Below are 12,101 nucleotides of genomic sequence, written 5' to 3'. Positions count from 1 at the left end.
AGGTGGTGCTCTTGAAGTCTTTGCGACCGCGCGGAGCGTCTGCCTGGCCAGGATCGATGGCGTCGACCAGCTCGCGGAAGTTGTGCATCCGCCGCTCGCCGTTGGCGTCGAGCAGCTTGCCGACGCGGGTGCGCAGCGTAGGGTCGCGGATCGTCGCCACGGCCCGCTGCGCCCGGCTCGCCATGGAGCGGACGCTGGTGTGGCTGGCGCCGATCGGGTAGCGCACGCCCGTCAGCACGCGCAGCATCGTGATGCCGCAGGTCCAGGCGTCGACCTCGGGCCCCCAGTACCGGATCGCGCCCTGCGGATTGCGGAGCGCCGTGACAATCTCCGGGCAGTGGAAGGCCGGGCTGCCGCAGCACGTCGTCAGCTTGGGCTCGCTCCTGCTGTAGTGGGTGGCCAGGCCAAAGTCGAGCAGCTTGAGGTGGAGCGTGTCCGGGTGGACGAGGATGTTTTCGGGCTTGATGTCGCGGTGGCAGATCTGCAGCGGGTGGTGGATGGCCTGGACGGCCGACAGCAGCTGATCCAGGACACGGTCGGCGATGTCGGTGGGCAGGCTGGGCAGCTGCGGAGGCGGCCGTTCGGTGCGCATCGAGAGCAGCGCTTCGAGCGTCACGTAGCCCTCGAGGTACTCCTCGACCAGGTAGAAGTGGCCGGGCGTACGGATCGTCTCGTTGACGTTGACGAGGTTCGGGTGGGGCGGCAGCTCGGCCAACAGCGTGGGCTCGCGCAGCAGCCGCGTGGCGATCAGGGGATGGTGGGGGAAGAGCGGGGTATGCTTGACCGCGTAGAGCTGCGGCGCGCCGCCGGGCCCCGATGGCTTCGAAGCGAGGAAGACGCTGGAAAACTTGCCGCGCCCGAGGATCCGAGGCAGGAGGGTATATTCCGAGATGCCTCGGCTCAGCAGCTTGTCGGCCGACGAGACGAGCACCGGCTGGCGGAGCGGGAAAGGATGGCGCGGCGATGGAGGGGAAGCGGAGGGGGCGAAAGAGGGCAGAAGGTTAACAGATGGAGGCAAGGCGAGAGATTTTGTCAGCGTTGCGCTCGGGTAGGCGTGAATGCCAATGGCCCTTCCACATTCGCGACGGGAGGGGCTGCAAGGACCGGTCGTTCGCCCTTCGAGCGTCCCACTCACCTCGTGCTGTCGTCGCTGCACCTCGTCGAGGGTCGGAAGAAGATCGCAAACGTCCCATGCGTCGTCCCGAGAGCGCGTCCTTTGTTTGATCCCTAGTCGATGCTGCCCGGAGCCAGCTACGTCAGAGCAGATAGCGATGCTGCCGGCGCTCGACGACTTGCGCGAAGAAGGAGCGGTGCCGGCCGTGGCATCACCGCCGCCACCGCCGGATTCGCCCGAGTCGTCGCTGCGGTCCTCCGGCCGCCTCGGAGCGTCGAGCAGACTGAGGACGTCGCTGCCAGCCCCGCGCGTGCGTTCCCAAGCCTCTTGCTCGGCCAGCTTGGCGGCGGTAGCGGCCTTGAGTCGCTGGCTCTCTCTCTCGTCGGCTGGAGCCCTGCGGCTGCTCGAAGATTCTGGCTGTGCCCTATGTGCGGCGGCCGTCCGATCGGCGGAGAGTGATGGGCTCGAGGGCGGTCGATGGCTGATGCTTCGCCGAGCTTCGGGCCTGTTTCGAGCCGAATTGGCGCTGGGCTGCGGGTCAACCTGGAGCATGACGACCTTGGTCGAAGGCTTGGGCCCGATCGACTGGCTGCGGCTGTGGGTGGGTGGTTTGAGCCGTCCCTGCGGCGAGGCATCGACTTCCTCCTGGCGTGCCCGCAGGCTCTGCGCCGACGTGGCGAGACGAGCCTGAGCCAGGGGCGCCGCGCTTGCCGCCTCGGCGTCGGGCAGGCCGATGCTGCTGAACGAGCTGCCAGTGGCCGTGATGTTGCTGGTCGCGGTCGAAGTCGCGCGCGAGGTCGACGAGAGGCGCGGCAGCCTCCGAATCGGACTCGGTCCGCGTGACGGGTCTCGAGAGGAGCCGCCGCTGCCGCTAGCGGTCAATGTGGGTTGGAGCAGCTGGCTTGTGGACCCTCTTTGAGATGCAGGCTGCGAGGGTGGTGCCAGCGGCGACAATGGCAGTGTGGGCGACGGCGATGCAGGAGATGGGGCATTGGAGGGAAAGGGAATTGACGGAGACGTAAAGTCCCCCGCCTTTTCTTCGTGCTGCCCTGCGCCAGGAGGGGCAGAGCCCAGCCCGACCGACGCCATTGCTGTTCAGGTGGGCCGCACAGCAGTCGGCCGACCTGGCAGGCGTGGACGGCGTTCCTGTGCGGCGAGCGGTGGGTTGAGGGAGCGGACGGGGTGGGCGATGCACCTATTGCAGAGATTCTTCTCGCCAGGATGTCCGCCTGTGACGTCGAGAAGGTGAAGACGAGGCTATCAAGGCGCGAGCTGCCAGTTACGGTGCCGCTGGTGCTGGCGGAAAGGGTGGTCCGTGTGGTATCGTGGCATGTGAGGAGTCGACGAGCGTTCTTCTTGTGATGATAACGAAAAGCGGCGTTCGGAGGCTGAACGACGAGCAGGCGATGTGGCTGCAGTCAGGAGCGGAGCGGCGGCGCCAGACTTCTGCTGGCGTCGACCCGAAGCAGGAGCCTGTGGGCGAGCAAGGGCCAATCGGGCTCCAAGGGGGGTTGTGCTATGGGTCGCGCTTATCAGGGACGGTCAGAGCGTGGCATGCGGAGAGTATGCGGGTGGTGGCGATGGCGAATGCAAATGCGATGGTGCTGGGAGTGGAAGATGACGGACAGGACAGGACAGGATAGGGGCGCTGAAATCGGCTGTAGCCCCGAGCTGAGCAGTTTTCTTGAGGTCCTGCTGAGGAGGTTACGATGGGCTGCAGCCGGTAGAGCCCGCGGTCTGAGCTGGTGGCCTATGCTGCTGCTGCTGCAGCTGCTTCGCGATCGACTATCAGCACGTCGGTCCCCTAGCCTGGCGATGACGGAGTACGGGCGATAAGGAGGCGTGGTGGCTAGACGAGGAGATAGGCAGGCAGGCAGGGTGGGGTTGGTGGAAGGGAGGGAAGGCGAGGCGGCGGTGGAAGTCGACAAGACAGAGATAAGGAATGGCCAGTCCAGGCTGGACCGCAACCCGCGTGGGGCAAGCTGGCCAGTAGCTTGGCTGAGCCCGCCAGGACAGCCAGGCGGGCGGGCGGGCGGACAGGCCGACAGGCAGGGTTGGGTTGGGCAGGGCAGGGCCACGGCTGCAGATGCAGATCCTGGATGCTCCGCAGGCAGGCGGGCAAGGCACGGTGCGAATCGGTCGCTGCAGAACTAGGCCAGGCTGGACCAGCAAGCCAGACCCTTTCCGGGGTGGAGGCAGCTGGCTGGCAGGCTGGCAGGCAGGCAATTCGAAGCGCGCCCAGGCAAGGCCACCCAGGAAAAATCCAGGGTCGAGATCCGGCCCAGCGCCACCAGGTGGACAGAGTCCGATTTTTTTAGAGCTCGCGGGTGGGTTGCCGGTGCTCATGGAAACCACCGACCGTGCTCCGGCGCCCCGCTCCTCCCCGCTCGAGCAGGGCGAGAAGCTCTTGGCCTCGTATGGTGGTCACGACGGGGGAAAACGTGTCAGCAGCCACGTCCTTCTCTTCGCAACAAGCAAGGCCAGGCCAGACGATCCTACCTCGTACCTGCTGTGGCAACCTCGCAGCAAAAGCTCGGCACAGCGGCGATGCCAGGGGGCCAGGCCAGAAGAGGCAGGGATGAGCGTGGCTGTCGTCTTGCGTCTCGGCGACGTCCGATTCCCACCCCGCACCGCTCTCTACGTACGAGAGGAAAAGCACGGCGGTGTGCGCTATTGTTGAGCCCTGGCCAGCTCGTCGCTGCAGCGACCTGACCATGTGCATGCTCCTCTTCTTTGCCACCGCCGATCAGTCTTGCTGCTTATTCTTCGATTCGACGACCGGGTCGCGTGAGCATGTCACCAGCAGCAGCAACGAGCGGAGGCGTCCCGTCGGAAGACATCCGGAGCAGCAGGTAGGCAGCACGCGGCCAGGCAAGCTTTCGAGCTTAGCTTGCTTGCTCGTGAGCTTGCAGGCCGGCAGGCCATCCATGTGCCAGAAGAAGCGCGCCAGGAAGTGGTTGGTCTGGGAACGTCAGAGGGAGTCGGCGGGCGTAGTCAGGGCGTAGCCAGGCCGTCCGGCTCTTCCGATTGGGCCGACGTGAGCTTGCTTGCAAGCTTGCTTGTCTCGAGAAGCCAGAGCGAAACCGTGGGGGAGATGCACGCAACGCAACCCACGGCGTGGGGCCGTCTGGCTGGGCGTACCTGCCAGCCAGGCGGCAGGACCCTGGCCCGCCTGCGAGTTTACCCGAGGGCGGGCCGTCCGTGGCAGGCCAGGCTCGCGCCGTGATTGGCGGAGCCCGAGGGTACCATCGCATCGTCAAGGACCACCATCCATCTCTCCTGCCTGCCTGACTGTCGTATCGTCTGCTCGCGGAATCCCTAGGCTGGGCGTGCGTGGGAGAACGCTTTGCGGGTGAGGGACAGGCAGAGCAAAAGGGGCGAGTGGAACCTAGCACATGCTGCGACGAGACTGCAAGGCACCCCGCTACTACAGGACGACATGCGAACGCAGGCGCAAGCGCGGAGCTGCTGGGTTCAGGCCGCCTGTACCGGCGCGGAGAGACGCCGGATATCAGCCCGGATATCGGCCAACAGCCGACGTTGAGCGGCATCTTCCGAACGAGCTCGACGCGGTCGGGTGGCGAGTGGCCCGGGCAGGCCGAGCTACTCTCAGCAGCCATGTGAATTCCTTCCGCCAGGCCATGGTCAGGAAGCCGTCACGCCGGCCCCGGGAGCCACGCCGCTCAGTACTCAAAGTCGATATCGACCGGTGCCGCGACCTTTGTCGCCACGGCCGCCTCTTCTCGGTCGCCGTCCTCGTCCTCGACGTTGTCGTCTACTGCGGCCTTTGGGCCTGCCCGCTGTTGGTCGCGGTAGATGGCTGCGAGCTGGTGGGGCGACGAGGCCTGCTCGACGCCCTTGTCGTCGCGCCGCTTGATGAAGCGCGGGAAGCGGATCGACAGGCCGCGCTCCTCGCTCACCAGGCCCAGCGCGGCCGTGTAGTTGGGGCTGAGGGTGATGTCGGCGCCGCGTAGCTCCCACACCTCGCTCGGCCTCCACCACACGTCGGGCACCAGGCTGCCCGTGTCGTACTCGTACCCGCCCGGTGGGGGCTCGCCGTGGCGCGCCCGGACGCAAGTGTCGCTGCCCTCAGCGTACCGCACGTTGAGATCCTTGTAGAAGGCGTCGGTGAACCCGGAGATGCACTTGCACACCGCCTGGAAGACGCCCGTGTCGGCGTCGTAGACGGCCAGCAGGATGGGCGACCACCACGTCGCCTTGCGGCCCATGCCGTGCCAGGCGCCGATCGGGACCAGGTCGAGCGAGTCGCCGAGGCCATCGACGTAGTCCTTTTTGACCTTGAGCCAAGACTCGCATCGCTTGTCGGGCTCGTACGTCGAGAGCAGCGCCTTGCCGCGGCCATTGACACCTTTGCCGATCGCCGACGCGCCGAGGTCGACGGAGGACGACGTCGTCGCCGAAGTTGCCGTCGTCGTTGTGCCGCCTTCCTCGCCGTCATCGACGCCGTCCTGATCGACGGCAAGGTCGTCCTCGATGACGTCGCCGAGCTTCTCGAGGCGCTTTCCTTCACCAGGATCGGGCCCGGTCCCGTCCACATCGCCAGGGGTTTCACGCCCGCCTCGGGGCATGCCATTTCCACCTTCTTCGCCGGACTCAGCGGCGGTCGTCGACGCTGGCGTCTCCCAGTGGTGGTCGAGGCTCTTGACCATGATGCCCTCGCACTTGTGCTGCTGCGCCGCGGCGAAGAACCGCGCCACGTCGTCCGGATCCGTGCTCTCGCACGACCGCACGTGGGCGAAGCGGGCGATGAGCGGGCTGCGGGGCGCGAGCGGCTTGAAGCGCGAGTGGAGCAGGTTGCGGCGCGTGCGGAACGACGTCTTGAGCAGCGACTCGCCGTCGAGGTACATGAGGTCGAACGCAAACACGCCCACCTTGACCTTGATGTCGTGCAGGCTGACGTCCTTGCGGCTGCGGTTGGCCAGCGTCTGGAAGGGCAGCAGCTCGCCATCGAGGCCCATGGCCACTACCTCGGCGTCCATGATGAACGAGGTAACCTTGTCATTCGGGCGATCATCGACGTCGGCCGATGCGGCTTCGGCGCCGTCAGGTTTGCCGTCGTCGATGTCCGCGACCTCGCTGATCTTGCCGTTCTCCTGCTCGGCCGCGTTGACGCCCGCGCTGCCGGTCTTGCTCCCCAACGGTGCGGCCCAGTTGCCCTCGTCCTCCGACTCGCGCCCCATCAGGATCGGGATCATGTCGCTGATGTCCGGGTACTTTTCCGTCATCTCCTCGAGGTGGCGCGAAAACAGGCGCACGTACACCTCGCCGTCTCTGCCGACCCACTTGCCGCACTTGCCGCTGCTCGCCGCGGCGCTGTTGTGCGACTCGACGATGCTCTTGCGCGCCTCAGGGCCGGCTGAGCGGGGCACGTACACGGCGTGGATCTGGCACCGCTGGCCGTCGTACTTGAACTCGGACACAAAGGCGCGCGGGCCCAGCTTGTCGTGCATCGCGTCGAGCGAGCGCGTGATGGATCCGAGCATGGGCGAGATCGGCGTTCCTATCCGCAGCGGAACGTGGTCCGACAGGCCCGGGAGGCCGACCGTGAGCAGGGCCGGCACAATGACACCAAAGTTGGGATGCCGGGCGCGTACCTCGCTGGGGCGGTGGCCTCGCAGGCGGCATAGAGGTGGGCGAGGCGCGGGTCAGCGAGACCATCCTCCCGATCCAAGGCGAGAGCGGCCGACCGTGACAACTCACCGAACCAGCTTCTCGGCTCGGGCCAGCTTGTCCATGACGGCCAGCCGCCTCGGGTCTGACCGCTCCTTTGGCTTGGTCGCATTGGCCAGAATGCCCTGTCGCTCCTCCGGATGGACGAGCAGCAACGCCGCTCGCTCCTGCTCGCGCTTGGTCGCCGGCTCCAGCCGCGGCCCGGACGCTTCGACCAGCGCAAACACCCGCGCGAGGGCGGTGGCGATCGTGGTGCGCACCGCCTGGATGCGCAGGTGCGAGATAAAGGTGCGCCCGAGGAAGCGCGTCTCCTCGCCGCGGCTCGCGACGAGCAGCTTGGTGACGTAGCCGAGCTTCTGCGTCGCCGAGCCCGAGCCAGAGAGCCGGGCCATGGCGTGGAGCGTCGAGAAGAGCTTCTGCACCGTGATCGGGCTCGGCTTGACGAGCGCCTTGACGTCCTTTTTGGCCTCGTAGGCCACGTCGCCCGGGTCGCCCGTCTTGTCCCACAGGCTCTTGAGCGTGCGCGCGCTCTTGCCCGTCACCTCCTTGATGGCCTTTGTGACGATCGACATGCCGATGCCGAGCTCGACGCCGTCATAGGCCGGCGCGATGTGGTTGGAGATCAGGTAGACCGAGGGGAGCAGGCTGTCCGGGTCATGGGCGCGGATCACGCGCAGCAGGTTGGTGAGGAGGGTCGTGATGATGAGCCTCGAGCGCGTGGCGCTGATCTGGACAAAGGCGTGCGTCAGCAGCGCGTAGGGCGTCGTCGGCAGGGGCTGCGAGCCGGCGCCGTACGCCATGCGGGGCCATCTGGATACGTCGATGGCGTAGGGGTCGAAGTCGAAGATGTCGTCGCCGAGCGGGATCGCCTGGATGGCTGCGTCGAGAGCGGCGAGGTCTATCGGCTTGCCGGGCTCCGGCTTGGCGGGTGGATCAGGCTTCGGATGCGCCAGGTCGGAGACAGGCGTGGCGATGGCAGTGGTCGTGTCCTTGGGCACTTTTCTGGGGGAGCTGTACATGTCGAGGTCCTCGTGCTCCTCGAGGACGAGGCGACGCTTGCGAGGGGAGTCGCCGTCGTTCCGCAGCGTCGAGCCGGCACCTATCTCGCCGCTCCGCGACGACTCGGGCTCGTTCTTGGCCTGGGTCCATTCTAGGTCGAGCCGCCGTGCAAGGTCCTCGTCGGCCTTCATTCGGCGGAGTATCTCTGCGGGGCTGACGCCGTCTTCGGCGGCAGCGAGCTCGGCGGCGAAGCGCGCATCCTGCTCCTCTTGGGTGAGGTCGGATGCGTGGTTTGAGGATGGCTCCTTGTCAGGGCCGGACCCAGCGCCGTGGTCGCCGAGCTGTTCCGTCTTGGCCTGTGCGGTCGCCTTCTTGGAGGGCGATACGAAGAAGGAGGTGAGGGACGACTGGCTCTGGTTCTGCTTGTGCTTCTTGGATGGTGTCGAGGGCTGGCTTGATGGACGCTTCTTGGGCGCCATTGTGAGGGCGTCGGCGTTGGCGGTGTGGGGGGGGTCAGTCTATGCGATAACTCGCCGGTGTTGCATGCCGAGGAGCGAGGTGGATCCAGGTGTCTAGGCGAGGGGGTGGCGATGCGGTCGGACTCGAGGTGGTGGTCGCCGGTGAAGCGAAGTAGGGATGCGGCGGCTGTTTGGAGGTAGGTACGTGTTGGGCTGACCATCCCTTGGTCGAGGGCATGTGGAGGTCGAGGGCAGGAAAGTCGGCACTCGGGAGAGTGTCAGCCGCCTTGACTTGCGTGGGCGGGGGGCCCTGCCTTGCCTTGTGGGACCCTGCCGGCAAGGAACCAAGACTCCGAGCCTCGCCCTTGTCGCCGCACCCCCTTCATCCCGGCCTCGACCACGCTCTCCAACCAAACTTTGACCTTCCTGCTGCCAACATGTCGATGCCAACAAGCTCGGTCAGGATCTGCGCGCCCTGTCGCCGTGTGGCCCTGCTGCAGCACCACCTGGCACGCACCGCCCGCCTTCCCTCGCCGCGCCTCTTCTCCTCGACGCCCTCGGCGCCGTCGCATGATAACCCCCTCGTGAGTCCCTGTCGCCGCCGCAGCGTCCATCTTTGTCGACCGACCGACCGACCGCACTCCTCCTGCATCCTCTGATCGCCTCGCCCCTCCTCGCTTCGACCTGCACCGTCCTTCAGGGCCTTCCGCGCAACAACGAGAGGAGACCACCCCAGATGCCGCGACGGGGCACCGGCGTACCGGAAAAGCGGTCCATCCCGTACGTCAAAAAGGTCCTCGCCGTCTCGAGCGGAAAGGGCGGCGTGGGGAAGAGCACCATATCAGGTACGTCCTCCAGGCCCCCTGGCGACGTCGTCGAGCGAGCCCAACGAAACAAAAATCTTACGTCCGTCGTCCATCTCGCCTCTGTCGTGCCCACTCCGACCAACCCCTCCTCCACCGGCAGCCAACCTGGCGCTGGCGCTAGCTCAGACGGCCGCAGACTGCCCCTCGAGCATCTCTGCGTCACCGCGCAAGCCGAGGATCGGACTGCTGGACCTCGACATCTTTGGACCGAGCGTGCCCAAACTCATGGGTCTCGAAGATGTCGGCGAGCCAGAACTGACGCAGGGTAAGTCCCGACCCCGTCTCCCACCGAGCTCGAGCGACGAAAACCTCACCTCGGCCACTGCCGCCGTTCCCTCCCCTGGCTTCCCGTGCATCCCGAAGACGGCGGACTGATCCCGCTCGTCAACCACGGCATATCGTGCATGTCGATGGGCTTCCTCCTCCCACCCGGCACGTCGGGCTCCAACGCCGACACACCCGTCGTGTGGCGCGGCATGATGGTCATGAAGGCGACGCAGCAGCTCCTGTTTGACGTCGACTGGCGACGCGGCGCCAGCCCCGATACGCCCCGGTCCGACGCCTCGAACTCCTCTCCTGCTACCGCCGCAGCCGCAGCCGCGACGACGTCGACGACGCCCGCAGAGGATTGGCTCGACGTCCTCGTCATCGACATGCCGCCGGGCACCGGCGATGTGGCCCTCAGCCTGAGCCAGCTGGTCAAGGTCGATGGCGCCGTCGTGGTCAGCACGCCGCAGGAGGTGGCCCTCATCGACGCTCGAAAGGGCGTGTCGATGTTCAACAAGGTCAAGGTGCCCGTGAGTGGCCTTTGCCCCGGAGGCAATCGACTGCGGTCCATCCCGAGCGATCCACCGATTCACACTCACCTCGTCACTTGCCTTCTCGACCCTTCTCGACCTCCCCATCCTTCTCCTCCTCCTCCTTCAGATCGCCGGCCTGGTGCTCAACATGTCGCACTTCGTCTCGCCGGATACGGGCAGGGCATTCGAGCTCTTCGGGCCATCGCGACCCTTCGACGACTATGCCCAGCAGCGCGGCCTGCCCATCCTCGGTCGCATCCCGCTACAGCCCGACGTCAGCACCGGAGGAGACAGGGGTCAGCCCACTGTCCTGCGCCCCACTATCCAGGTCGAGAGCGGCAACGGCCAGGTCGGAGGCGCTGCCGAGACGAGGGACAACCTGGCCCGCGACGAGTTTCTCGCCATCGCCAAGCAGTGCTGGCAGAAGCTGGCGTAGCTGTGGTTAAGCCTACGGCGCCGTCCGCCTGTCGATAGAGAACCACGGAGGCTGTCGGGTCGGGCCCGTCGGGCACGAGGATCGGGAAATTGGATGCGTTATAGTTACAGATCGACTGAGGGGGCCCCGGGAACTAATGCGATGATAGGTGCGTGTGTGTGTGAGTGTGTATGGGCGAGCGAGCGCGACGCACGGGCGCGCGGGCCGAGAATCGAGGCTGGCGGTGCAACGATGCCGGCTCATGCCTTGGCGACGGTGACGCCGGCGGCCTTCTCGAGCTGCCTCTCGAGGGCCATGATCTCCTTGAGGTTGTCCTCGAGCATCTGCTGGGCCTCCTTGCCGGCGGGCTGGAGGGGTCGACGGGGCTGGCCGACGGGGTAGTAGAAGCGGTCGAGGGCCCACTTGGTGCCGCCGATGGCGCCCTTGAAGAGGACCCAGTCGGCCTTGGAGACAATCTTCTGGAGCTCCTGGGCCTCCTCGAGCTTGGCCCAGTCCTTGTTGGCCCGGGCGTCCTTGATGAGGTTGTAGAGCTTGACGCAGACGCGCGGCGCAATGTTGGCGGTGCCGCAGATGGTGCCGTCGAGGCCGACCATCATCGAGGGCAGCAGGATGTCGGCGAAGCCCGTGACAATCAGGAAGCCGGGGCGCTGGACGGCGTCGACGATGCGCGCGCCCTTGCCAATCATGGCGCAGGTGAGCTTGGCGCCGCAGATGTTGGGGTGCTGCGAGATGTCGATGAGCAGGTCCGAGTCGAGGTCGATGCCCGAGGCGCAGGCGGGGAAGTTGTACATCATGACGGGGATGGGCGAGGCGTCGGCGACGGCGACAAAGAACTCCTTGATGGCGGCGCGGTTGTTGGTCAGGGCGCCGGCAAAGTAGCCGGGGGTGATGACAATGACGGCGTCGGCGCCGGCCTGAGCGGCCTCCTTGCAGTTGCGCACCGTCTCCTTGATCGAGCCCACACCGGCACCGGCAATGATAGGCGTCTCGCCCAGGCCGGCGGCGTCGAGCGACTTGCGAGCCGCAGCGACCAGCTGGCTGCGCTCCTCGGTCGACAGGTGCGAGGCTGCAAAGGGGGATCCGGTGGGGAAGGAAGGAGAAGCAGACATGCGGGAGGAGGCGATTCGGCAGGCAGGGCGAGGTCAGCCGACTGGATCCTGGATCGAAAGCGTCCACAACAACCTCGAGGCGGCGGCCGGGAAAGCACAAGCAATCGGCCAGCTCGACACTCGTCGGCCAGGACGCCGGCCGCCGTCGCCGTCCCGTTCCGCCACCATCGAAACGCGAGTACCCACCTTCGCCGTTGGTGCCCATGACGACGAGGCCGACGCCGGCGCCGGCGACGCGGACGACGTGCTGCTCCCAGGCCTTGTAGTCGATCTCCTCGTTGGCGTCAAAGGGGGTGACGAGGGGCGAGTAGATGCCCGTGTGGAGCGGCCGGGTGGCGGCGGCGTGGCCGTTTCCGTTTCCGTTGGCAGCAGTCATTTTTGGGCGGTAGTGAGCTGGAGAGATTTGACGAGGTGGAGAGGCGGCGACGGGCGACGAGAGAAAGAAGGACAAAGGACGAGGCAGGGACGAGGGTGAGGGGAGAGAGGGAGGGGGGAGGCGAGCGGGAGCTTCGTGGACCAAGGGCATCGCTCGTTTAAGTAGCGAGCGGCAGCGGCGCCGGCGATGGGCATGGGCATGGGGCGAGGGTCCACGCCCGCACGCCCGCTCGCCCGCTCGCCCGCTCGCCCG

General features: G+C 66.5%; 4 protein-coding genes across 4 annotated transcripts in view; 1 reads left to right on the top strand and 3 right to left on the bottom strand.

The window, feature by feature from the left end:
• PFL1_04599 (uncharacterized protein) overlaps nucleotides 1-2,203 on the bottom strand; it is a gene marked incomplete at both ends in the record, with an annotated part of 6,632 nt that extends 4,429 nt beyond the window's left edge. Inside the window, 2 exons of the mRNA XM_007882125.1 lie at nucleotides 68-934; nucleotides 1,136-2,203. Of these exons, the coding sequence (XP_007880316.1) occupies nucleotides 68-934; nucleotides 1,136-2,203 (1,935 nt within the window). The remainder of the gene's footprint in view (nucleotides 1-67; nucleotides 935-1,135) is intronic.
• Nucleotides 2,204-4,797: 2,594 nt separating this feature from the next.
• On the bottom strand, nucleotides 4,798-8,283 carry PFL1_04598 (uncharacterized protein; the record flags this gene model as incomplete). Its single annotated transcript, XM_007882124.1, has 2 exons — nucleotides 4,798-6,733; nucleotides 6,836-8,283. The coding sequence occupies 2 exons, from the start codon at nucleotides 8,281-8,283 to the stop codon at nucleotides 4,798-4,800; spliced, it is 3,384 nt and encodes a 1,127-aa protein (XP_007880315.1).
• A 416-nt stretch (nucleotides 8,284-8,699) lies between these two features.
• Nucleotides 8,700-10,364, top strand: PFL1_04597 (uncharacterized protein; the record flags this gene model as incomplete). Its single annotated transcript, XM_007882123.1, has 5 exons — nucleotides 8,700-8,846; nucleotides 8,963-9,107; nucleotides 9,229-9,393; nucleotides 9,492-9,925; nucleotides 10,056-10,364. The coding sequence occupies 5 exons, from the start codon at nucleotides 8,700-8,702 to the stop codon at nucleotides 10,362-10,364; spliced, it is 1,200 nt and encodes a 399-aa protein (XP_007880314.1).
• Nucleotides 10,365-10,603: 239 nt separating this feature from the next.
• On the bottom strand, nucleotides 10,604-11,849 carry PFL1_04596 (uncharacterized protein; the record flags this gene model as incomplete). Its single annotated transcript, XM_007882122.1, has 2 exons — nucleotides 10,604-11,430; nucleotides 11,660-11,849. The coding sequence occupies 2 exons, from the start codon at nucleotides 11,847-11,849 to the stop codon at nucleotides 10,604-10,606; spliced, it is 1,017 nt and encodes a 338-aa protein (XP_007880313.1).
• Between the last annotated feature and the right edge of the window lie 252 nt (nucleotides 11,850-12,101).

Source organism: Pseudozyma flocculosa, assembly GCF_000417875.1.
Source record: "Pseudozyma flocculosa PF-1 unplaced genomic scaffold scaffold00015, whole genome shotgun sequence".
Classification (NCBI taxonomy): domain Eukaryota; kingdom Fungi; phylum Basidiomycota; class Ustilaginomycetes; order Ustilaginales; family Ustilaginaceae; genus Pseudozyma; species Pseudozyma flocculosa.
Note: the sequence above shows the minus strand (reverse complement) of the source record. Positions and strands in the feature narration are given on the sequence as shown.